General features: G+C 52.0%; 1 protein-coding gene across 1 annotated transcript in view; it reads left to right on the forward strand.

Moving 5' to 3' along the window:
• Positions 1–646: 646 nt before the first annotated feature.
• Positions 647–26,142, forward strand: part of ESYT3 (extended synaptotagmin 3) — a gene marked incomplete at both ends in the record, with an annotated part of 43,210 nt that continues 17,714 nt past the window's right edge. Inside the window, 7 exons of the mRNA XM_084231165.1 lie at positions 647–964; positions 18,910–18,951; positions 20,473–20,607; positions 21,848–21,924; positions 23,489–23,555; positions 24,477–24,566; positions 25,026–25,081. Coding sequence (XP_084087291.1) covers positions 647–964; positions 18,910–18,951; positions 20,473–20,607; positions 21,848–21,924; positions 23,489–23,555; positions 24,477–24,566; positions 25,026–25,081 — 785 coding nt within the window. The remainder of the gene's footprint in view (positions 965–18,909; positions 18,952–20,472; positions 20,608–21,847; positions 21,925–23,488; positions 23,556–24,476; positions 24,567–25,025; positions 25,082–26,142) is intronic.

The raw sequence follows: 26,142 nt of genomic DNA on the forward strand, positions 1-26,142 counted from the left end.
AGGTCTGAGCTTTAGGGATGCCGGAGGAGAAGGCTGCAATGCAGGACTCTAGGCGGCCTCAGACCAAGGCCAGGCCCACCTGAGCTGGGGTGGGCCGGCTGAGTCAATCCAGCAGTCTAAACTAGACTGTATATTGTAGACTGCAGGAAGCAGGTTTTAGGTGACTTTTATCCATGACAAATCATTTGCCCACATGTCTCGGTGAGTCATAAACCGCCTGGGGCATCACCCAGTCCACCCTGAGCTCTACCAATGCGTGAGACTGCGCCCTCCTCTGACGCCTGCGCAGGACCTGGGATCCGATGGTGCCCAGGCCAGCTGGTTCCTCTTCCCAGCCCGGGACACCTGGCCCAGGGCCCGGCCCCGCCCCTTCCCCCCAGGCCCGCCCCCGGGGGTGGAGACGGCGGGCGCCGGGCGTGGGTGGGCCGCGGAGCGCGGGCGCGCGGCTGGTGCGGTGCGTTCCGAGGCTCCGCACCTCGCGCGCTGGTGCAGCGCCGAGCGCCCCGCGCGGCCCGGAGCTGAGGACTCCTGGGGCGGGAGCGGCGCGGCGGCCCCGTCCTCGTGCTTGTGGAACGGCTGTGCCTGGGCGTCGAGGCGCGGGGGGCTCAGGTGAAGCTCTCGGGAGAGACAAGTCGGCGGCGACAAGATGCAAGCGGAGGAACCCTGCGCCCCTGGCGCCCCGGGAACCCAGCGCGTCCCCGCTTCCGAGCCGCGCCTGTCGGGCCAGCTGTTGCCCCAGCTCTACACCTTCGTGATGCGCGCGCTGTTCTACCTGGCGCCCGTCTACCTCGCGGGCTACCTGGGACTCAGCATAATCTGGCTGCTGCTCGGCGCCCTGCTGTGGATGTGGTGGCGCGGGAACCGCCGTGGGAAGCTCGGGCGCCTGGCGGCCGCCTTCGAATTCCTGGACAACGAACGCCAGTTCATCAGCCGCGAGCTGCGAGGCCAGCACCTGCCCGCCTGGGTGAGCCGAGCCGGGCGGGCGTCGGAGGTGGGGCTGGTGCTTGTGGAGGTTCGGAAGGGAGCTGCGGTCAGCGGCGGGGGGGTGTGATTTGGGGCGCGCAGATCTCAAGGAGGCGGGCGGAACCCTGCACCCACTACGCCGGCTGCCCGGGTCCGGGGGGCCGTCCGCACCCTCGACGGGCCGCCCCCCAGCCTCACTCCCGTGCCTGACGCGCCCGCGCGGGAAGCCCGGAACTGGGTTTCACTTAAGAGCCAGAGCCTGGGAGAAAATTCACGGCGAACCACACCCAGGAGAAAAACAAGGGCGTCTGGGACTCTGCAGAGTTTCTTGGGAGGGAAGGAGAAGGCAGTTTTTCCACCCGCCTGTTGATTCAAAGAGCGAGCGCAGGGCTCACCTCAGACCAGCGCGGCGGTGAGAGACCTGCAGGCTTGCTGTGGGAGAGACCCCGACGGAGGACCGCCCCGGGCGGGGGATGGGATTGTGGGGTGGCATTGAGGGGCTCACAGCCCTGGGTTACCCCTGCCTCTCCCTTGCTCTCCCGGTAGGGGCGCGCACACGCCCAGAGGCACGCACACCCTAAAGCTACAAACCGAGTGGAAGGGCCTGCACCCTGGCTTCCCAAACTCATCCAGTCCTGAGCATCACCTGGCCCACTTACCATAAACAAGTTCTGGGCCCCACCTCACAGCCCCCAGGTGGTGCAGAGGCACCCTGGGTGACTCCTAGGATTGGGTGAGTTTGGGAAATACCGGAAAGAGGAGCTTTCAGTTTTCAAGACTTGCTCTGTGCACACCTACGCCTCTGGGTGCTGGGCTCTCCCGCTTCTCTGATTCTTCTAGATACACAAGACTGAGGACAGGAGAAGCCCAGAGGCCATCAGGCCTTTCATCATCTCTTGCCCGAGGCCAGTCTCTCAAATCCAGCAGACCAGGGGTTCCTCACACTGGGCCATGGCTGTCTCAAAAATGGAGTGAGAAGAAAATATTAGAAGGGCCTATTTACATTTATTTTTGTCTTTAAAGAGAGAAGGAGAGGGAGGAATGAGGCCTTACTATGTTATTTGCTAGGGCAGCCATAACAAATTCCTGCAGACTGGGCAGCTTCCATGGAAATTTATCAAGATCAGCTGTCAACATGGGCGGTTTCTTCTGAAGCTTCTCTCCTTAGCATGTAGGTAGCTGTCTTCCTCTCTGTGTTCAGTTTCCCTCCTGTAATAAGGTCACCACTCAGACTGGATTAGGGCCTCATTTTAGCTTAATCCCCTCTTTAGAGACCCTATTTCCAAATATAGTCACATTCTGGGCTTCTGGGGGCTAGGACTTTAACATATGAACTCAGGGCTGGGGGTACAGTTCAACCCATAACACTAATATTTAACACATAAATTGCCAGCAAAGCTTTGAAACTAGGTTTATATTGGAGATGAAGAAGCCAAAGAGTTTTCCTGCTAAGGGTGCACAATAAAAAAGCACACTGACCATTTTCCTAGGGTAGTAGCCATGGGGACGGTGTTTGTGATCTGTCTCTCCTAGACCTTGATCATCCTGGTTATTCCGCGGGGGGTCTGTGATCCTGAAAAGTGTGGGCCCAGAGCAGGCTTTGACCTGTTGTCATTCCTTGCCTGTCAGACCTCTGCTTAGACCTTCATGGCAGCCTCGGCCCATGAGGTGGGCGTGTGCAGCCTCCACATGACATTCCTTTTTCCCTGTCCTGTGGTAGCAAGGCCTCTAGACCAGCTATATGCAAAGGCAAAGTGTCTGAAATTGGTAAAAGCATCGCAAGCTGTTCTGGCTGCTCTTGGGCAAGGGGATTCCAGAAGAAACATGGAACCTGGCAACAGGGCACTCAGTCTGATGGGTAAGACAGAACACAAAGTTCCTCTGGGTTTTCACCCTCGAAAATATACCACGCTCCAGGCTGACCTGACTGAGTATGGGGACACACAGAGGGAGGTGATGGTGTCTGTCCTACCAAAAGGGCAGCCTGGGGCAGGAGGCAGATGCATAGCAGGTAGTTGCCATAGAGGTTTCTGGGAAGCTGGAGACTGGAATCTGAATGGGGTCCAATCAGAGGCCTGGATGAAGAGTACTCTCCCTGGTTTCCATACCCAGACCACAGCTTCCTGGGAAGACCTGGCCTTCTCCAGACTCTAAACTAGCCAGTTCAGAGGCCATGCCTAGATAATGCTTTGGATTGAGGCAGGTCATGCTGCAGAGGACATTCCAAGCAGAGGGACGCATGGACTGCCACGTGGAGGTGTGGCATGGCCAGGAGATGAGGGAGCATCTTGTGGTTTGGCCTAACTGAAGTGTGTGGCTGAGGCTGATGGACAGGGCCAACTTGGGGCAGGTTTAATGGAGGCTGGGTGTGATTCTGAAGGCTGCAAGGCTGTGGAAGGTTTTGGGATGTCTGTAAAAACATGCTGGAGGAAGGCATGAAACTAGAAACCAACTGGGAAATTTGTTTGAACCAAGATGGTAACAGTGGGGATGCAGAGGAAGGGGTGAGAGATGTGCAGAGTGGGGCTGTAGGTGGCTTCTAGATGGGGCAAGGGAAGGATTCAGGGGTCACCCAGGGTACTTTCTAATTTGGGGAGCTGGGTACCTATTACTGGGATTGAAAATCTAGAATGAGAAGCTGGTCTAGGGAGGTTGTTTGTGTGAACACCTGTGAAGAAGCTTGTCAAGCTCTGAGTGATGTGGAAAACCTGGAACTTCCTTGGTTGGATATTCTTCAGCCCCCTCTGCCTCCTGAGACTTTGGGTACGGTGGGACTCTGGGTATGGTGGGAACAGTAGGACTCTTGTCTGTGATTTTGGAGCACGGATGTCTGTCCTTGTATATGTACCTTCCTGCTTGCCTTCTGCGTTTTGAGAACTGATGTCCTTGCATGGAAGTGGGGTTGATGGCTTATGACCTCTATTGGTATCAAGAAATAGCCTTACGATCACCAGCTGGCAAACCAGTAGTTAAAGGATTGAAGAAAAATTGGAGTTCTCATTTGTGGCTGCTACCCCAGGCCTGCCTTGCACAGTCAAGTAAGTGCCCTGAACAGCAGTACCAGTGAGTGGGGGCCTGCTCAGCCCATCTGCTGCTTGTCAAGGTGTGTGCTGCTTGGAGAGCGCACCTTGTTCTGGTTTGCACCAAGTCCCTGTGAGGAGGTGGAGACTAAGCTGAGCAGGAACGGAGAGGTCTGCCTTCTTCCCTGTCAGGCCAGGGCTGGCTTTGTCCGTCAGCTGTCAAGGAGTGTTTCTTCTGCCCCTTCGGACTCCTCTTCCACACGTTGCTCCAAGCTGCTGCTCCAGGGGAGCGGAGCTGCCGTCCCTCTGTGGGTTTCAGTGTCCCACCTGTGAAAGTGAGTGGTTTCTGGTGAAACTTCAGGCAGCACCGTTCCTAGTTTTCCTTCCGTGTGAGACAGAGCTCAAAGGAAGGACTTTTCTGCCTTAAATGGGGTCACAGGTAAAGAGCCTGTGTCTCCCCTAGTCCTGTGGCGTCCTGGCCACGTGGCAAGAGCACGCACAGGTTCTGCTACTCACCCTCTAAACAGAAGAGCAGCTGCCTTTTTTTTTTTTTTTTAATTTATACAAGAGCCGGGGTACAGGCCAGACACACGGGAGGGTGAGAGGATTCACCAGAGACAGAGCGGGGAACAGAACAGGCAGATTGAACAAAATACACTGCTGAGGGGAGCAGTGGGCGAGACAGGAGAGGTCTGCTGCACCATGTGGGTTGCTCCAAGGCCGGCAGGGATCGAACCGGCGCTGTAGAGGCTGCGGACAGCTTCACAGCGTTGCGCCACCAGGGAGGCCCACAGCTGCCTTCTTTACATGTGAATGTTCTCACACATTTTTAGATACATTTTTCAAAGAATTAAGAGCCTTCTTGATGCCCCCCCCCCCCCCCCGTGGCTGGACTGGGGGCAGTAGACAGCACAGTGACACGAGTGAAGCCCCAATCTTGCAGAGCTGGTGAAATCGCAGCCCCGCCACCCAGGTAGGGCTGGGAAGCTCAGTTTCCACAGTCAGGTGGGTTGAGTGTCTGAAAGCTGTTTGCTGACTCAGGTGCAAGGAGAGCTCAGTGGGGGCCGTCACGGGAGCCCCCTCAGTTCCCCAGGCCTCTTTTTTTTTTTTTTAAATAGAGGCATGTTTTATTTATTTGTTTGTTTGTTTATACAAGCACTGGGTACAGTCAGAAGCGCGGGAGGGTGAGAGAATTCACCAGAGCCAGAGCGAGTTCCCCAGGCCTCTTAACTACCGTTGCCTACTAGGAACCCGCCACCAAGTGCCCCAGCAGAAAGCGTGTTTCTGTGGATCTAATGACAGTGGAGGGTGGAGCGAGTGGGCAGAATGTACGGAGAGTCCATGTGTGGCCCGGGCTCTTCCTGGGACCTGCTCCTGTCGGCTCACAGGATCCCGCAGGTGCTCCACAAACAGCCCCCCTGCAATCTGCAGAGCTGCCCCTTCATGCTCTGGGCTCCTCAAGTGCCTTCTTGGGGTGGCCTCTGCTGCCAGCTTGCTTGCCATCTCCCGTGCATGCGTGGCATGGACCCCTGGCTGAAACTCTGAAGGCAGCACTCCAGGGGCCCAGCACCAGTTGGCCCTTTGCTGTGAGAGCATTTATGGGGTGTCTAAAATCCTTTAGTAGGGCCAACTGGATGATTGTTAGTTTATTAGATTTTTTTTTTTTTTTTGCCCCTCCTGCAGTGGGGCTGGTATGAGTAGCGAGGAATGGTGAGTCCCGTCTGGCTCCAGGACAGGTGGGGTGTGTCAGGAGGGCTTGAGGCTACATAGAGAAGGGGAAGAACTGTCAGAAAACCTGGCGATTTGTCTGTCTGCGGTCTCAGGTCTGGCTCCGCTTGCTCTCCTGCCGGCTGATAGCAATCAGTTGGCAGCTTTGTTAGGGACAATTAACCCTGTGTATCTGTGGGATGGGGTGGGGGGCAGTTGCTGATGTGATACGGTGGCAGGTATGGACTTGGACTCTGAGCCTGACTCATATTAAGATGGTCCTAATTCCTCTCTGAAAATAACAAGGCTTTAGGAAGTCCTATGGAGTCGTGGAAGCTATAGGAATCTGCCTTCATTAATCGGTCCCAGGTTGACTTTTCCTGGTGCCACATACCCATGGGGCCCTATTCCTCAAATCTTTCTTGTCTACCCACTATCTGACTGGGTGCACCCTGGAGGTGCTGGCTTAAGGCGAGCACCAGTGGAAGGTGAACCATTCCCCCAAAGCCAATGTTCCAAGGATCACAGCAGCACCCTGGGCTGCTCTCCCCCTGGGATAGTCCCCTCCAAGCCTCTGTCCCAGCCATTCAGGCCGATGACCAGGACTGAGTGCTTTGCTTTCCTGGAGTGGAGCAGAATCTTCTAGGGCACAGGCTCTCATGGTTTGCCTTGCACTGGTACTTTGTTAAGTAGGGGAACGAAGCAATGACAGCTTTGAGTGAAGCTGGGCACTCCCAAATAATCACAAAGCTCAATTCTTGGAATCAGTGCTATGAACCTGTTTTCAAACAGCAGTAGGTTGGGGGCCTCCCAGAGCTGAGGGACTTCCTTCCTATGGCCCCTGAGGTCATTCATATATCTGGCCCATCCTCAGGAAGGAAGAGGCACAGCAGTTTTAGTCATGCCCTTGGGTCTCTGCCCCATGTCTCAGTGATGCTTCATGGACTTAGGTGCTGGGCCAGGATTGGGCAATAAGAGGCACAGAATGCAGGCCTCCCTGCTCCAGGCCCAGGAGAGGGATCTCAGGCATCCATGTGTTTGTTCCTTTACTCAGTCAGCAAACATCTACCTCAGGCTGGCAATATCAGGCCGAGTGCCATGACACAGGTGACATGTCTCTGACCTCTAGGAACCCCTGGGACTCAGATCCAAGAGAACAACTTTTCTGATATGTCTTACAAGGTGGCAGTGCAAGGGTCAAAGAAACCTACCCCAGCCTGGAAGTGGCCCAGGAGGTCTCCTGGGGCAAGTGGCACTGTGGTGATGCTGGCTACAAGCAGGAACTTTGGGCCCCAAATTTCCCCAGGTTTGGTCACTTGAGCTCATCAGCTCACCTTGGGATGAACTGATTCTAGTAACTGATGAGAACCAAATTCACCTGAGTGCCCATTGCTTAACTTACACGGGGCAGGAGCTTAGGGGTAGGGGTGCCCACAACAACCTATTCCCCAAGCCAACTGCCTGGGGACCTGAGTAATTGGGCGGTCACGTGGTGGTGAGGCTCAGGGCCACGGTGGGACAGCCTTCTCTCTCTGTCACGGTCCCCTCTCCCTTGGCAGCTGGGTGTGGAGAACTGATCCCTGCTTCTGTTGAGCTTCTGACTCAGGCCATGACAGGCAGAGCTGGCACTTTGGTGGGACTGCTGGAAGCAGCTTTACGGGGCTGCTGGGAGGTGTGGGCTACCCCACAGTCCAGCTCCATGGAGGAGTAGGGATAGGGCACACCCTATCCTTCTTCAACTCCTCTCCCTCCCCTCCACTTGGAGTCACTTCTCCTGGCAGAGTTCCAGGATTTTTGAATCTTTGGAAACCTAGTGCTTACAGCCCAGAAGTGTTCATGTGCTTGAGGAAATTCATCTCTGTTTTCTTCTACCTCCTCACAGCTAATAGTGAAGAGGGAATTAAAAAGTCTTTGGATCCAGGGCCTCCCCGGTGGTGCAGAGGTTGAGCGCTGGGTTGCGAAGCTGCCCGCAGTCTCTGCAGCGCCAGTTCGATCCCCGGCTGCTCCCCGGCCACCGGAGGAGGGTCCCACATGGGGCGCAGACCTCTCCTGCCGCCCGCTGCTCCCCTCAGCAGTGTACTTCGGTCCTTCTGCCTGCTCTGCTCCCCACTCTGGCTCTGGTGAATTCTCTCACCCTCCCGCGCTTCTGACTCTACCCAGTGCTTTTATGTATAAATAAATAAATAAATAAATCTTAAAAAAAAAAAAAAAGTCTTTGGATCCAGTGGGAACTAGTAAAAGGACAAAGTCACACACGCCCTGTGTGAAGCAGAGGCATGAGCCTAGTCCCTCAGGCTGGAGGTCAGGCCCAGCTCCTGCAAGCCTGTCAGGAGCACAGATGGCCACTCCCACCTGAAAAGTCCTGCCCCAAGAGTCCAGCTGTCATTAGTCCTCAAAACATCCTAAGTGAAACAGCCAAGGGACTTATCTGGGACACAGTAGGTTATAAGACCCCAGAGTCACCCACTCCATTCCTTTGTCCATGTTGTGTTTACTTTTTTAAGTGGTTAAAAATCTGGTTTTTCTGGTTATAAAAGTGGAACATATTCCCATTATAGAATATTTCAAAATAGCCTAAGAGAAGAAATCTGAATAAGCATTTAAAAGCCTTCTTCCCAGAGACACATCATTATATTTGGGGTACTTCCTTTGCATAGAAAGTAAATGAAAACAGTTTTTAAAAATCTCAAACCCTTTTTTTCTTATGATTTATATATATGTATATATATATATTTAAAAAATTTACTTATTTATGCATATAAGAGCTGGGGTGTAGGCCCCAGGTGGGGGGGAGGGGGAGAGGATTCACCAGAGACAGAGAAGGGAGCAGCACAGGCAGATCTACTGAAATACACTGCCGAGGGGAGCAGTGGGCGAGGCAGGAAAGGTCTGCTGTGCCATGTGGGTATCTCCCTGGCTGGGGGTTGAACTCATGCTGCAGTGGCTACGGATAGCTTCATGGTGCTGAGACTTAACCCCTTGCACCACCAGGGAGGCCCATGTTTTATATTCTTAAAACTATAACATTCTCCAAAAACATTTTCAGGATTATGGTAGCCTTCATCAGTTGCGTGCCCATCTCTCTAACATGATTATTTCAGTTATTTCCACCTTTGCCCTGTTTGTCTGGCTCTCCGAGAAGGGTGGAGTTTTTCCCTCTGACCTGCCAGTCTGGCTCCCTTGGTTGCTCTCCAGGCCCAAGCTCAGGCACCCCCAGGCCAGTCTCAACCCCCACAGTGCCCTCAGCGTGTCTCTCACTCCACTTCTCAAGTCGATTTGCACCTACCTGTTTTTACGTCTGACTCTCTTTCCAGACTGAATGTTCTCTTAAGGCCAAGTATATTTCTCTGTACACTCAGCTCCCAGTTCAGGGCCTCATGCACAGCAGTCTCCCAGTAATGATCTGTTGCAGGGAATGTGTGCTATATAACTCAGTTCATGGTTCCCAAGTCCTTACTACAGATTTGTGTACATTAAGCTGATAATATCAAAGCTTATGAACATTTTAAAGATTCTCATTCCAACCTTATGAGGCCTTGTCATCCTTGAGTATTATCTTTTTTGATTTTCTGCCTTCATTAGTTTGATAAGCAGGAAGATAAGTTTTTCCTAACCTCTAGGTATTACACAGCTAACTGGTTAAGTAACTTAGCATTACACTCAGGTATCCTTGAAAACATGACTGCTCTCAGCTCTTACTCCTCACAGAGGAGTGGGCCCTTGGCATCAGTGCTCTGGCCTCTGATGGCAGCTGGCGGGGGTAACCTGTTCCCAGTGCCTGAGGCCAGTTTGCAGGCTGGGCTTGTTGTTCAGAAGCCTGTGGATTCCAGATCCATGCTGGACAGAACTTCAAGTTGGCAAAGCAAGAATTTCCCTTATAGCACTTTTAACTAGGAATTTTCAGCAGAAAAGTGGGCAGATTTAAAGGCAATTTTCATGTTAAATGTTTACTTCCCAAGAATAGAGGTAAAAAGGTGAGGGGCTGAGGAGGTAGGGAGCAGGCCAAAAGATTGTGCTATATCAGGAGGAGAGTAAAATTGAGGAATTGTTTACTGGTAGAGGAAGAACCCCTATAGACATCCACAGAGCAGTTACTGATAGGAAAACAGAAACCAGCCTGAAGCCCAGCATGGCCTCCTGTGTAGGACACCCCTGCGCGAAGCCTGGGGAGGGGTTGGCAACATTGGTTAAGTCAGCATGTGTGTTTATGAAAGTACCTTTTGGAGCAAAGAAGAGGTATGCTCTTCTTTTTATCCCCAGCTAAAAGGGTGTGTGTGCGCGCGCGTGTGTGTGTGTGTGTGCGCGCGCACGCGCGTGCATGCATGCGTGCGTGTGTGCGTGCACGCGCGGTCACTTGTCTGTGTACATGTGTCCTTATACATATCTTATCTCTGTGTGGTTCTGCGGGAGGAACGAATGTCCCCATGAGAACAAGCAGGATTCACCTAGAGACGGGCAGGCCACTAATGGGAAGCCTGCCACCCCCTGCCTCCTAAGAGGGACTGGGGGTCAAAAACTCCTGTCCAGTCCTTCCAGCCTAACAGCAGTCATCTCTGGGCCTGCCTAGGCCCAGCCCTGACGGGATGTTGCCATGGCTGTGCTCCTTTCCCCACTACTGTGGAATCATTTTTCCTAGAGGGTTTACCAGTAGAGCACTTGGCTGCCTGATGTGAGCTTCTGGTGGCCTGAAATTCTTAGGCTCGAGTCTACAATCTGTCTGTCCTCAATAAGTGCTAAGTACTCCCACTCCTGAGACGATGTCTAATAATGCTCCATTAAAATATCAGCCTGCGCGAAGCCTGGGGAGGGGTTGGCAACATTGGTTAAGTCAGCATGTGTGTTTATGAAAGTACCTTTTGGAGCAAAGAAGAGGTATGCTCTTCTTTTTATCCCCAGCTAAAAGGGTGTGTGTGCGTGTGTGTGTGTGTTTCCTCACCCCGGAGGCTGATGGAAATGAGAGGTGTGCGCACCTAGGGATGCCTTGGAGGGGGCTGAGGCCCTTTCTATTTAAGCTTCTCCAAGGGGCCTGCAGGGGTACAGCAGGCAACCAAGATCCTGATGACTTAAATGTGGGTCCTGTGACTAGAATTTTCTGGGCCTGCTTTTCTGAATTGCTCACATCTGTAAAACATGGGTCAAGATAGTGTTCAAGTTTCTGTGGGAATGAATTTGTCTGGAGTGTTGAAATTTTCTCTACTCAGAAGTGGATTCATGTCCATTATCTTTTTAATTGCCCAGATTGTAGCTCTGGGCAGAACAGGAACGAACAGTCTCGCTTCTCTCGATCTGAAGAAACCTGCGCCCCTCTGACTGCACCTCCTGCTGCCTATCTACAAAAAGCTGCTAGGAGGGGGTGTAGCTCCCATTTTAGGGGGAAGGGCAGTCAGAGCCAGGCAAAATCATGGTACCCTAAGAGCTTTCACCAGCAAGCTCTCCCCTTGCTCCTTACGGTGCAAAAGATACTCCGTTTGTAAATGAGTTGAGGTCCATAGGCTGCTGCTAAGAATTAGGTGACAAAACCATATTGTCTCAGGAGTGACAGCTGGAGACATAGGCCTTGACTTTGGAACACTAGTCAGGAGCCCCAGGGGGCAGAGGAACCACCTTATTCCAGGATCTGAGCAGGTCCCCTAGCCTAGGAGGTCTTGTGCACTCATTCTCCCACACCCTCACCCACGGCCCTTTAAGATCAAAAAAAAACCTGGGACCTTGTGCAAGTCTCCAGGCCCCTCCCTAGCCCTCCTGAATCAGAGGGCCCAGACTAAGGATCCACACTTTAATGAGCTCTGCAGGTAGTGTTTTGTACAAGAACTTTTAAGAACCACTGTCTGAGTCTAGCCCTTGGCTTTGCAGAGGGTTGAGCACGCCCTCCCCAGCCCAGCACACATCCTCCCAAGCTGGTCCTGGAAACCTCAGTGACTTTGGCACTCTGAGAGTGAGTTGTCTTTTTCTGCCTTTGCTTTGTTTAGTGAGCAAAACACAAGGCCCAAAACACTTTGCTGTGTAACACTCTCTTCATTTTCTGTTCTCCCTTCTCAGTGGTCTCCCAAAGTGCAGAGCCACAGGTACCGGGAAAGCCAGTAGAGAACTTGCTGGGTGACTCTGTTCTTAGGGGGAAATAATGAAAGAATTGAAGGTTGGATTCAGGTGAGAAGATTGGAGTTCTGGTCACCTGGGCCATCTTGGCAAGTACTAACTGATCTTTGAACACCTCCTCATCTGTAAAATGAGGATAACCCCATCTTTACTGTTTAGCTTCTAAAGCATTAGGATCAAATGAAAGTGTCTAGGGAATGCCCTCTGCACACTGTAAAGCATGGCCTGTCGACAAGGACTCATGTCTGCGAGGGCAGTACTGTGCTGTAAATTAGACTTTCTGTAAAACAGGAAACCAGGTATGTGAAGTTTTCCTGAAAGGAGTGAATTGGGTGGAATGAGACAGCACAAACTTTGTTATAAGATCTCAATCTGAGTCTCAGTCTGAGTCACTCTAGCACTCTGCAGCTGGTGTTTGTATGTAAGTAACCTCTGAGCCTTAGTTTCCTTATCTGTAAAATGTGGCGAGTCAGGGATTAAGGTGAATGGTAAATGTCATGAGATAACCTGAACTCAAAAAGGTTGAAAATAGGGTAGAAAAAGATACAACTAGGCAATTTTCAAACAAAAGAAAGCTGGAGCAGCAATTTTCATATTAGACAAAATAGAATGTAACTGAAGTATATCATAATGATAGATGTGATAAGATTAGAAAAGGGGAAGTAATTAAGAGGATATAATAATCATGGACTTACATGTACTATACACTTGAAATATAAACAATAACAGAACTGCATGGAGTAGATAAATCAACCATTGAATTTTGAAATTTTAGTATATTCTCTGAAAATGATCAATTGTGTAAGCAAGGATAAAGACTATTAGAAGGACATGATTAATAACTTGATCATACATAGAACAGTTTCAGAAATTAATCATGTACTAAGACACAAAGGGATTATCAATATATTCCAATGAATTGCATCTCACAGGCTGTTTAGACCACAAAGAAATAAAATTAGAAAACAATAATATATAGCTTTAGAAATCTCACAGTTCTGGATATTTTAAAACATTGCTATTTTTTAAAATAATTGTTTAAGAGGAAGTGGAAAAAAAGGAAATGATAAAAATCTGGAATAAAAACAATGTGAAAAGTTATAAGGGAATTTATAGCTTAGAAGTTATAAAACATTAAAAATTGAAAATAAGATACAAATCTAAGACTTGTAGGGTTCAACTGTAAGCAGATATAAAGATGTAAACCTACTTTACTTCAATAAACATAATTTGGAAAAGAACAGCAGTTAGATCAAGAAATAAGGAAGGAAATAATAAGGATGAACAAACAAACTTTAAAGGAAGGGGGAAGGAATATAATTTGTTAATAATTAACAAAAAAGGATAGATAGCTGAAAAGATTAATAAAATAAGCAATACACTTGTCAAGTTTGACCAAGAAAAAAAAATAGAAAAGGAAATGCGGAATAAAAAAGGAAGAAATAACTATAGATGTTAAATATTAAAATAATTGCAATTACATATGAATACACTTGAAAACCTAGATGAAATGGATTTGTAGAAACATATAAATGCCAGAATTGCCACAATAAGAAATAAGTATACCTTGAACTCACCACTAGCCACCCCCAAAAGCCTCAGCTAAGATTGTTTTATAGGTGAGATATATTGCATAGATTAATAATTCCTATATTTATAAGTCGTTTCAGAAAAGCTGTCCCATTCCAATTCTACTTTATTATAAAAATTTTATACCAAAACTATATATGAACTATATAAAAACAAAATTTGTAGGTGTCACTTTGAATCCTGAGTTTATAAAACCTAAATACCAGGCTAAATGTATCAAGGGAGGGGTTACCCCAGGAACTTGAGATGGTTTTGCTTTAGAAAGAACCTTCATTTAAGTTGGCCACATTAATAGATGAAAGGGGAAAATACAGCATGAGTGTCTCAACAGATTTGAGAAAGCATTGAATAGAGTTCAATACCTATACACAGGGAAGGTCATTGAAATATGAGGAATTGAGAATAACTTCTTCATGGGCTTGTGTGATTTGTGGCGCCGCCCAAAGTGTGTATTTCATAACGAAAACACATAGGCACTGAGACCATGTGTGCCCTGCATTTGGGATAGGCATGCCTTGCTTTCCATTGTAGTTTACATGCCTGTCCTGTGAATCCTAGAGCGTCAAGATTGGGTAAGTGAATCCCAAAAAGATAGTACAGTAACACAATAATTCTTTTTCTTTTCTTGCATCTGATTAATAATTTTTAGTTTTTTATTCTGAAATTTTGTGTATGTGACTTTTCTTGGAAGTAATTCTTTCAGATTAAAGCAAACCCTTCCTCCCTCCCTCCAAAAAAGAAAATAACTTCTTCAGTCTGATAGAGGCTTTTCTGCGAAACTCTACAGCAAAAATCATGCTCAGTGGAAAAACTTTCCTTTGAGTTCATGAACAAGAGCGAGATTCTCACCACTAATGCCTAATATAGTGCTGGAGGCCCTTGTCGGTGAGGTCAAATAAGTGTTAAGGGGATGCAGATGGGGAGTAAGGACAAAAATTATTTGGTGGCTATAAATGTATGCAAATAACTATGAGAATTAACCATTGGAACTAGTAACAGATTGTAGCAAAGTTGTCTAGAAAGTGAAATACAGTTGTTGTTTTTTTTTTAAAGATTTATTTATTTATGCATACAAGAGCTGGGGTACAGGCCAGAGGTGTGGGGGGTGAGAGGATTCACCAGAGACAGAGCAGGGAACAGAACAGGCAGATCTGAAATACACTGCTGAGGGGAGCAGCCGGAGAGTCAGGAGAGGTCTGCTGCGCCATGTGGGTAGCTCCCTGGCCAGCTGGGGATTGAACTCATGCTGCAGAGCCTGCGGATTGCTTCATAGTGCTGTGCTTAACCCTTTACGCCATGAGGAGGCCCTGAAATACTATTTTTAACAACTGCAGATCCCACAAAGCACAGAAAGTGTGAAAGTCTCTTGCAGAATAAAGTTTATGATTTTTTTTTTTAGATTTATTTATGTATATAAGAACTCGGATATAGGCCAGAGGTGGGGGTGGTGAGAGAATTAATTCATCAGAGACAGAGTGGGGAGCAGAACAGGCAGATCTACTGAAACACATTGCTAAGGGGAGCATCGGGCGAGAAAGGAGAGGTCTGCTGCACCATGTGGGTTAGCTCTCTGGCCCGGGATTGACTCAGGCCAAAGTGGGGATAGCACTGAGACTTAACTCTTAGGCCACCAAGGAGGCCCAAGTTTATGATTCTAAATGTGAATACAATAGAAGATGAAAGACTGGAGTATTCTGGTTCTGGATGCAAAACCTGATATTGTAATGATGTCATTTCTCCCTCAGACAAATATATGCATTAAAAAATAAAATCCCAGGACCTCCCTAGTGGTGCAGGGGTTAAGTCTCAGTGCTATCAAGCTACTGCCAGCCACTGTGGCATGAGTTTGATCCCTGGCCAGGGAGGTGACTTACATGGCACAGCAGACCTCTCCTGTCTCGCTGCTCCCCTCAGCAGTGTATTTCAGTAGATCTGCTTGTTCTCACTCTGTCTCTGGTTAATCATCTCACCTCCCACACCTCTGACGTGCACCCCAGTTCTGTATGCGTAAATAAAATCTTAAAAATAAATAAAATCCCAGAGGATTTTTTTTGAAGAATGGCAAATCATTATAAAATTCACAAGGAAGTATAAATACCTACTATTATTTAAATCACTTTGAAATAGATAAACAAAGAGGGGGTGTCACCTTGCCCCAGGTCTTAGTGTTCCTGGGTGCTGGCCCAGGAACAGATACACCAATGAAGTCAGCACCACAGTGTCCGTGAGAAGCTGGTTAATGAGGCGAGTAGCTTTACAAGTCAGGAGGAAAGATGGATTCTGTGCACAGGCACATGATGTTGAAAATTGCGTGACGTTGAAAATTGCTTTAGAATGTAGAGAGAGGTAAAAATGTATCCCTATCTCACTGCCTACAAAAAAAAATTTTGAGAGGTTGAAGAGCCAAATGCAAACGTTGAACTATAAAGCCAATAGATAAATGTAGAATAACTGAGAATTTGGGATAGGAAAGATTGAAAAAAAATGAGTTTTTGAATTTTATTTTTTTACAACATTGTCAGTTTTTGGACAGCATTTGATTTCTCCTCTCAGCTGCAGTCCCATAGTTCTCTCACCCCCATAGCATCCATGATCCACCTCCACAGTCCCTTGTGCTCTCCCCTCCCCTGCTGTATGCCTGTGGTCAGCTTGCAAGTTTTGCCTCCAGGCTAATTCTAATGGAGGAACAGACAAATGTGTCCGTCCAACAGGGGATACATTGGGCACAAGTGGGCCCCACAGTATCAGTCTCTGATTTCATTCATTCCCTGTTCCGAACCCCTTCAGAGGCAGTCACAGACAGGTGGCCCTCACTGGGCAGTGCGGACAGGGGCTGAGATTCAGGCCAAGGCAGGATCGTAGGGTACCTAAAGCAGGGTGGCGTGGGTTGATGGTCCTTTCTTTTCTTGGTCCAAATTGCTGCCCTCTCAGGGTATTCACTCACTGTGTGGAGGAATATCTTAGGAAGGAACCTTAGATACAGGCATAGGCAGCCACAGGAGCCATGAAGATCTCATGAGTGTGAACCTTGGGCATCCCAGCATCCTCTCTGTCAGGTGAATGAGGGTGCCTGGTCACTGATATCACGCATCTAACCCTGAGTAAACTCCTGAGTCATGCCAGGAGCTTGTTAAAAATCAGTTGGTGGCCCAGCCTGGGTCCTGTTTCAGTAGGCGTGAGGCAGCTTGGGAATCTTCGTCTGACCAGTTCCCCCATATGGCCAGGGTTGGGCCTTACTAGGGACCAGAGGCTCAGAACTCAGCTCCCAGGGGCAGGAACCCCCGGAGCAGGAGGGTGTGCGAGGAGATCGGGAGCGGTATGCACTGAGATGTGCCAGGGGTGGGATGGAAAGAGGAGAGTGAGGGGTCCAGGCTGCAGGTTTGGGCAGAAGAGGAACAGAGGTGCTGGGGGAGCCAAGCTGCATCCAGATCCTCTCCTCTGTGGGTGTCCCCTCCCCTGCCTTGGTGCTGGTCCTGCCTGTCTCCTGCAGCAGCCTGGAGCTCCTTGAGGGCAAGAGCCTCGCATTAATTCATGCTTTCATTCCACACATGCTTATTAAGACATTAACATGCCAGGCACAGGCGTGAAGAGGGCTGGAGCCTGAGTCAGCCCACCAGCGCTTCCAGTCGAGTCCGGAGCAAGCAGGAAGGGCAAGTGGCGCTACAAGGTGTGCCGAATTCTGTAATGGAGAACCAGCAGACACCTCACAGGGACACAGATCCCTGCCTTGAGAGATCTAGAAAGACTGCTGGGAAGAAGTGATGTCTAAGATGGTGATGACTGAAGCAGTCAAAGGGGAGTCTGGGAAATAGGTTTAAACCCAAGGAATGGTATGTGCAGGCCTTTGTTGGGGACAGAAAAGGTCAAGGTGGCTGACCGAAATTTTGAACTGGGGGGAGAGTCTGAGGGCTGAGGCCTGGGCCCCCTTCAGGACCCTTGTGGGTGAGTTTTTACCGTGTTGCTGGGCAGTGTAGTGGGAGCAGGGGAGGACCTCGCCCTCCACCGGCCTGGAAGCCTGCTTGGGACCTGAGCCAAGGGAATGTGTGGTGACAGGCTGCCCCCCAGCTGAACTGCTTGGGCTGAGTCTAGCTCCTGCCCCTTTTCCCCAGGATTTCATCCCCATCACTTGCCGCTGTTCCTGGGGACTGGACCAGCTCCCCCTCGGAACCAGGCAGTATCTTCCCTTCCTCTTAAGTTCAGGCCACTGCCTGGAGCTGGAATAAGGCCATGATACCTGGTACTTAGACGCGCTGAGCCCCACTGACCTCTCAAGGCTCTTAAAATTTGTGCTTCTAAGAAAATTAAATTGCTCTGTCCCCTCCTTTGGGAATGGTGAGTGGTCTTGGTCAGGGTCAGCGCTGGGCCCTCAGGGCCTCCCTGCAGCCGGCCTATGGCCTGGCCCTTGGCAGGTGTACACAAATGTGTGAGACGTGGCCGCACCTACCCCATCCCTGGGCAGTGAGCCTTCTGACCGCGGATGGAAAGGACAGGCCCTTTCTCCACCTTGGAAGGGCCAAGGCCCACTGTGAGAGGGATCTCAGTCTGACCTCATGCTCAGGGGCCTTGGGCACAGAGACAGTGGTGGCCAGCATTTCCATTTTACTGTTTCGTGCCAGGTGCCAGCACCCTGTTACTCTTCTGTTTGTTCCAGGAAACCTTTCAGTGGTAGGAGTTGAGGAGGTGAGGTGGGGGTTGCTGGAATGAGAAGCTCCACAGTCATATTTGGAGTCTGAGACCTTTGCGGGGAGGGGGTTAACACCCCCAAAATCAAGCATGTGATGTAAAGGTTAGCCAATAGTGTTGTCACCTTACCTCCTGAACTCCTGCCACATCCCTGATAAGGGGAAGACTCAGCCAACAGGCCCAGTGCTGAGGGCTGAGATGAAATTCTGCTGTGTGACTATAGGACATGGCTGCTGGGGAAGGACTAAGGTTTGGGTGAGCAGGGGTGGCCCCTCGGCACCTCCACCATACAGTGGCCAGTGACCGTGACATGATGCCCTTTGAGGCCTTTCAGTGGCGAACGTTACCTTTGGATTCTCTACAGAGGCAGAGGACAAATAAAGAGGCCATGGAATAAAATGAGAGGGATAGGATTTCAAGAGTGAACTCAGGTGTTACCCCCAACTCAGGCCCAAGTTAGGGGCTTCTGTGCCTCTAATGCTTCATATACAAATGAGGCCCAGTCCCGCCCCCTTGCAGCCTGCGGGGCTAGGGGTGGGGGGTTGGGGGGGCTAGAAACAAGGGATGAAGCAGCACTGGAGTCCTGAGCTCTGCCCATGGGCCCAGACACACCCACATGAAGCCCTGAGCTTGGTGCCATCTGGTTACTTGCCACCTACCCCACTGGAGGGTGCACCCACTGAAGGCAGGGCTGTGAGTCACCAGGTCCCAGTGCCCAGCGGGTGTTCCGAGCAGACGGGGAGGAAGAGCAGGGGTGCTTGGGGTTGGAGTGGCTCCCGTGCCACCTGCCTGATTCCCAAGGGTAGGCATGGCTTGAGTCTAATTTCCCCTCTGGGTTTCTGTTCCTTAGATCCACTTTCCGGATGTGGAGCGGGTCGAGTGGGCCAACAAGGTAAGGCCAGGGCGGGGCTGACCTTACTCCAGGCTTCCCCCCTCCACCCACTGCCCCACAGCCCTCTGCGGAGTCCTGCCAGTCTGAATGGGGACCTGCTGTGCACAGAAAGAGGTGGTTCCGGCAATAGCCTTGTCCCGGAGGGCCAGAAGTGGCCCTCTGACACTGGGGTGCTGGTCTTCTGCCTGCCTCTCACCCTTCCCACACTCAGGTTTTTCTCATCACCAGACAATGACTCTCTGCTTAAAATTCTTGCAATTGTGAAATGAATGATTAGCTGAAGTAAAAAAATAGAAAAGGTAGAGAATCATAGAGAAAATGGCAGCCTCTCAGGGCTGGGCAGCCCAAGATCATTGCTTCCTTTGGGAAAGAAGGCTGTGGTCCCGACAACAGAGGCTGGATTTTGCCTGGTTCCCTGTCCAGATCAGCCTGCTGTGCAGCCTTGGAGAGGTTGCCCAATGTCTCAGAGCTGGTTCCTCATGTGCAATGGGAATAATTGTGGTTGTGAGGATTAGTGAGGTAATTAGCGCAGTACCCGGCCTGGTACACATGAGCTCCGCAGTACATCACTGTGACTGTTGCTGGGTCATGTGGGAGAGGCCCCTGGACTCTGCTTAACCCCTAGCAGGAATAGGCTTGGTATGAAAGAACTTCCTGACGGCCTTGATCGCACCCAAAAATATCACTGTCACGTGGAGCAAAGCTTCCCAACCTCTAAGTAAAACTGGAGGAAGTAGATTGCCTTTGAGAGGAGTAGCTGGATTCTGTGGATGAACGCCGGGCCCAGGGCATCTGGATAAACCTCATCCTATTCCCACAAAGTTGGCTTCTTCCCACGTGTCTGTGAGCAAGTTCACAGCTCCCTGCACACGTGCCATCCTTTTTGTACCAGTTAACAGGCAGAAGCCCACACAAGGCATTAGAGACGAGGCCCCCTCCCTCAGCATGAATGGGGAATAGCTTGTGTAGATGAAACACACCCAAGCGACACCCCTCAGCCAAGCTTCCAGGCCCAGAGAGGGAAGTGGGAGAAGTCCTTGTCCATATCAGCTGGCTGGGCCAGCCGCCTTCCCGCTCCGATCACCGGCTGCAGCTCTCTGCCACGCTCCTTCCCGGGTCCCGTGCTTGCTTCCCAGACCAGGGCCGTGAGTCACTCTACAGAAATCGGCCAAAAGCAGCCTTTTCTGAGTGCTAGGAAAAAATTAAATGTACAGGAAATAAGCTTCTCTTTTGAGGATTTTTTTTTCCCTTCAACCTCTGGCACAGCCGCTTCTAGTTTGCACCCAAGTATAGATTTAGATAACTTATGTTTTAGCACAGAGCCAAAAGGCTGTGCAAGCATGAAAATCCCAGTGTTTGATAGGCGGCTGGAGAGGCGCGGGGTGGGCGGGCAGGCGGGTGCTGCCAATAAGACGCTACCCTGGTGCCAGGCTGCAGACTCAGCACACTGTCCTGGGCAGCCCTGGGGCTGGGGCAGGGGCCGCAGACCTGGCTACCAAGGGCCGCTTCCTGTCCTCACAGATCATCTCCCAGACCTGGCCCTACCTAAGCATGATTATGGAAAACAAGTTCCGGGAGAAACTTGAGCCCAAGATCCGGGAGAAGAGTGTCCACCTGAGGACCTTCACCTTCACCAAACTCTACTTTGGGCAGAAGGTCAGTGCCAGCCAGTGAGGGAGCTGGACCTGCCACGCACTGTTCTGTCTCCTCCCTTGGCACCTCAGCCGCCTGGCTAAAGCTACCCACTGGACCTCATGGCGGGGCGGGCTGGCCCCCCCTGCACTTCTCAGCCTTTTAACCTTTGTGGGGACCCCTCACCCCCTAGTCCAGCACCACTGTTCACTGTCCTAGAACATCCAGGTTCTAAGGACGCCTGACTCTCATAGAACAACTTCCCTTGAGCAAGTTTTGAAACATGGTGTGATCGAAGCCAGGCAGATGCAGAGGTGCGCACGTCCTGCTGGCTAGCCGGCATGGGCTAGGAGATCTTTCCTTCGAGGAGTGAGACAGTTGGGGCCTGGAAGAAGTGTTTAATTCCCTTCTGATGGGTTGATTCTGGCAGACAGTATGAAGATGAATAGGTGACCCAGGAGAAAAGATTTTGTATTTAACATACCTAATGTCAGGCTGTCCTGAGCTGTCCCGTTTTACCCACTGTGTCCCCTGCTCCTGTCCTGAAGGACCACTGATGGAATCTTATTTTGATTATCTGAAAATGCACCCCCACCCTCTGTGATGTCCATCACCTGGTAAATAGAGGCATTGGCATCTGGTCCGCTCTGGTGTCAGGGTCCAGTCTGCTGAGAGTCATCTGCCAGCCCTAGGCCTTTGCCCAGCCATGTCCTGCTAGCCCCCTGAGTGGGCCCTGCATTGGGCCCTAGAGATTCTGATTTATACCACACAGGCTCTGCCAGGAAAAGCTTATCCCAGTCTCTGTGGATCCATTTGTTCATCCCTTGTCTCATTCACGCATGACTGAGCACGGCCATGAGTAAGGCCTTGTAGACAGATGGGTGTGTCCATAACCCTGCCTCTGGAAGATTGCCATCCCGTTGTGAAGACAGACACATACAGCCATGGATGACTATATGGCCGTATACTCAGATGATGTAGATACATGAGTTCCGGAGTGTAGGGGTGTGGGGCCTATGGCAGTCAGGGAAGACTTCCTGAAGGGGCTGATGTTTCCATTGGCTTTAAGAGACAGTAAGCCTGCAGAGCCTGGCTCAGCCAAGCTGCTTCTGTGGTGGTGATGCCTTTGGGATGTGGTGGGCTGGAAAGCCATCCCCTGCTGGCAGCAGAAGCAGGGCTGGAGGTGGCAGATCCTAAGGATGATTTTGAATGTCAGGAGAACCTGGTACAGTAGCTACAGGCTGACGTCCCGCTTCTCTTCCAGTGCCCCAGGGTCAATGGCGTCAAGGCGCACACTGACAAGCGCAACCCGAGGCAGGTGGTCCTGGACTTGCAGATATGGTGAGCCCTGCCTGTGGAGTGAGTGGGGAACAGGGAGACATGTGGGGCCAACAGCCATGTTGAAGATGGAGTAGCGTATATGATGCTTTAACTTGGGGTGTGAAAGCCCTTATGGCACACCTCCTCCCCCCAGGCTGGGGCACGGAAGCAGGGATGGGGAAGAGTACACGGAGGATGAATGGAGAAATGACAGGTCCAGGGGACCTGCTGCATTCTGGTCCCTCAGCCAAACCTGGCTTCTACCATCAGACCAGACAACAGGCAGGCTCTGGGTGTGAGGACCTGGTAGGTCACCTGGAAGGTCAGACCAGCTGCCACAGCGAGCATGTAGCAAGTTGGAGCAAGTGTGACAAGATGTAGGGACTTGTGAGGCCCAGGGAACTCTCCTGAACACTAGCTGTGAGAAGTAGGAGAACTGAACTCTCTGGCTCCTCAGAAAAACTAGAGGATGCAGACACACAAGTGACCACTTCAGTGGGTTGGGCAAGAGCACCTCTTTCAAATGAGGTTTGTAATGGATCTGAGTTGGAAAGAAGGGAGATTCAACCCAGGAAGTCTTCCTGGAGGTGGTGAGATTTGAATTATACGTTAAGGGACAAAGGATCAACTTGTGAGGCTCCAGAATGTGGCCGTTCCTTTCCTGTGTCTCATATTTCCTGTCCTTAGCCCAGAGGCTGGCATTAAGAGCACACTGACAAGACAGGCATCGGCTCTGGAAACACCTGTCCCTACTTGGGGTCTGATCCTCTAGTGTGTTGGGATGGCGATGGGCTATCAGGTGCTCCTGGCGCCAAGATTCTGCCACAAGATCTTATATGAATCATTGAGGCATGCTGAGATCATCTGCCCACCTACCCAGCTTCCCAGTCAGCTCAGGCAGCCCTTGGGTCCCCAAGTCTCCCCTTCTTCTTCCCCCGCTTCAGGGGGCACTCAGCATTCCTGTGACATATGAAATCTGCCTATATCCTGCAGATATTTGGTAGCCATCCTCCCCCGCTCCTTCCCAGTAGTCTAATGCTTCAGCCCGTTGACAGGGTCTTCTGATCTGTACCCCTACGTGCACCCATTCTAGGCTCATTGTGCCCACTTGGCCAGAGCTGCCAGCCTGCACCTGTCCTTGCAGCCTAAGCCCTTGCTACCGTGGCCCACCTCCACACCCCCAGCATATAACCCAGCCTCCACAGGCTGCTCTGCGTCGTCAGGGAGAGGCCTGCCTAGAGGGGGGGCCAGGGCACTGTGGTGCAGAGAAATGGGCAGCGTGTTTGCTGAGAGCCCCTCCTTCACCCTCCCATCCAGGTGGGTGTCATGGGCTGAGGTGGTGCCTGAGTCACTGCCCTCGTGGTCAGTGGGGATGTGCCTGGATTTGGGCACCTGGGGGGCTGTCTCCTGGGGTGCGGGCCTGGGTCAGTGTTTGCACAGAGCCGGAGGGAGGTCATAATCAGGTGGCACGGGGTTCAGCCTCGGCGGCCGGCCACCTGGAATTGGGTTGAGCGATGCCGGGTGGGTTCTTCCACTTCTCTGAGCAGTGGACCCGCCCCCACCTCTTGTCTCACCCCACTTCCAGTTACATTGGGGACTGTGAGATCAGCGTGGAGCTGCAGAAGATACAGGCTGGTGTGAACGGGATCCAGGTGGGTGGGGCCCCATAGGAGTCACCCCCCGGGTAAGGGTCGGGGAAGCAGGCCCGAGCTGGAGCAGGCTGCAGAGGGGCTGTGGCAGCAAAGATGGAGGCTGCTAATAATGAGAGGCTGCAGGGCTGAGCTGGCAGGGCCAGGAAGAGGGGGCTGGGCTTCACAGACCTGCTGCTCAGACCCTTGGCTCTCTCCACACTTACCTGTGTTTGCAAAGATTCTGGACAGGCTTTTGCTGCCCCAGAAGTGAGGGGCTTATTTAAGAAGTGGGGCAGAGATGGGCCTCCCTGGTGGCGCAGTGGTTGAGCGCTGGGTTGCGAAGCTGCCCGCAGCCTCTGCAGAACCGGTTCGATCCCCGGCTGCTCCCCGGCCACCGGAGGAGGGTCCCACATGGCGCGCAGACCTCTCCTGCCGCCCGCTGCTCCCCTCAGCAGTGTCCTTCGGTCCTTCTGCCTGCTCTGCCCCCCGCTCTGGCTCTGGTGAATTCTCTTGCCCTCCTGCGCTTCTGACTGTACCCAGTGCTTGTACAAATAAATAAATAAATATTTAGAAATAAATAAATCTTAAAAAAAAAAAAAAAGTGGGGCAGAGCCAGGAATTAGACCCTGAGGTGGGTGGAGGTGAGCTGAGCTGGAGCTGGAAACCACAGCTGGGTCCTTGCTGGCTGGGCTAGCCTAGAGCTGTGGGCCCCAGGCGAGTGTAGCCGAGGGGGCGCTGGTGACGGCCCCTGGTAACCGGTCAAGCATACAGTGGTGTCCGGGCTTTGACCCCCAGGTGTGGTCTCTGCTGTGACAGCAGGTGCCTCTCATATTTGGGGGTGGCATGGGCATGAATGAGAGACCCCAGTGGCCTCAGCTGAGCACAGCAGGAGCGGGAAAAAGGGAGGCCGAGGACCCTCACAGGCCCTCTGTGCCCATCCAGTTACACGGCACCCTGAGGGTCATCCTGGAGCCGCTCCTGGTGGACAAGCCCTTTGTGGGAGCCGTGACTGTGTTCTTCCTGCAAAAGCCGGTGAGTCTCAGGGCCGGGTAAGCCCTTGGTGTGGGCCCCAGGCGCTGGCTTTGCGCCCAAGAATGGACACTGCGTAAGCCCCCTTCTACCCGGGCCCTCCACGCTCCTTGTCTCATCGCTCCTCAAGGCAGCGTCGGTACTTGGCCCTACCCTCCCCAAGACTAGAAAACCGCTCAGAAAGCGACTTAGTGACTTGCCAAGGTCGCTCAGGCATCTGACCTGGGGTCCGTAGCAGGCCTCCCCCAGGCAGGGCTGGTCCAGGACCACGTGGACTGCCGGGAAGCAGCAGGTCTGACAGCCCCGGCCCATCCTGAGTAGCGCACGGAGGGCCCTAACCTGCGTGGCTCCCCTACAGAGGGCATCCCCCGAGCAGGCTGGGTTCTCCACGCGGGTGGGTGTGAGGCACTGGCAGAGGGTTCTCAGCCCCTGGTTTCTGATTCCTTCCAACCTGCCCCGCAGCATCTGCAGATCAACTGGACAGGCCTGACCAACCTGCTGGATGCGCCAGGAATCAAGTAAGTGCCAGTGAGCGCCACCAGGCAGATCAGAGCGTGGGGCCTCCAGGGCAGTGCCCTCCCCGATTCCCCATTTGAGGAATGGGGGTCAACATGGAACCCCCCCACCCCTGTGGTGGGGGAGAGAAGTGTTGGTATTTTTGGAGCAGGGGTGGCCACTGAAGTGTGCCTGGCCTCTGCGGGTGGGCACAGCACCGGGAACACGGGTGCACATGCGTGTGCGTGCACACACGTTGAGGGGCAGCAGGGAGAGTGGCTCTGGTTAGAGATGTCCGACAGGTGGCCTGCGGGCTAATGCGAGGAAAGCAAGGCTCTGGGGCCTGGCCGGCCGAGCAACTGTGTGACATGAGACAAGTGACGGTGCCCCTCTGGGCTTCCCGGTCCACAGGAGCCGAGTTCCTCTGTCTTGGGGTGGTGACGGTGGTGGTGGCGCAGAGGGCTCATTACACCCTTTCCTCATTACACCCTCAACCCGAATGCCCATGCTCAGTGAGAAGCCCTGGGGCCTAGCCCCAGCATGGCTGCAAACACTGGCGGTTGACGGGGGCTGTCCTAGCAGAGGCCAGAGAGGAGGAGCTGGTCTGCAATACCCTACCTTCTGGGGCTGGAGGGCTGCTCTGAGGCATGGCCCCCCAGAGGAGCAGAGAACTCCAGCCCCATGAAGAGGCACCTCCTGGGAGGAGAAACAGCTGGACCTAAGGGGTGCATGCCAGCTAGTTGCCAGGCTCAACAGCTGCCCCCCCCCCACCCCTGCCCAGGGAGGGCCACGCATTGACTCGCTGGGGCTGTCCTGCTGACCTCTGGCCACAAGCAGTCTGGTCACGTATTCTTTCATTCAGAAAGTATTTTCTGAGCACCTACTGTGTGCCAGTGCTGTGCCACATCTTGTCTGTCTCCTAGTGCTGGGGAGATGGCGTGGGCAGCATGTGAATTTTGGGTGCTTTCGGGGAGAAGCACTGCAGTAGCTCAGAGACCCAGCATCTGCTGCAGAGCGGGCACCGTCCTCAGCCCTTGGCACCATGGACTCATCCTTCCCACAGCCCGCGGAGGGAAGCTTTGAG

This window comes from Talpa europaea, assembly GCF_964194135.1.
Source record: "Talpa europaea genome assembly, chromosome: 4".
NCBI classification, from domain to species: Eukaryota; Metazoa; Chordata; class Mammalia; order Eulipotyphla; family Talpidae; genus Talpa; species Talpa europaea.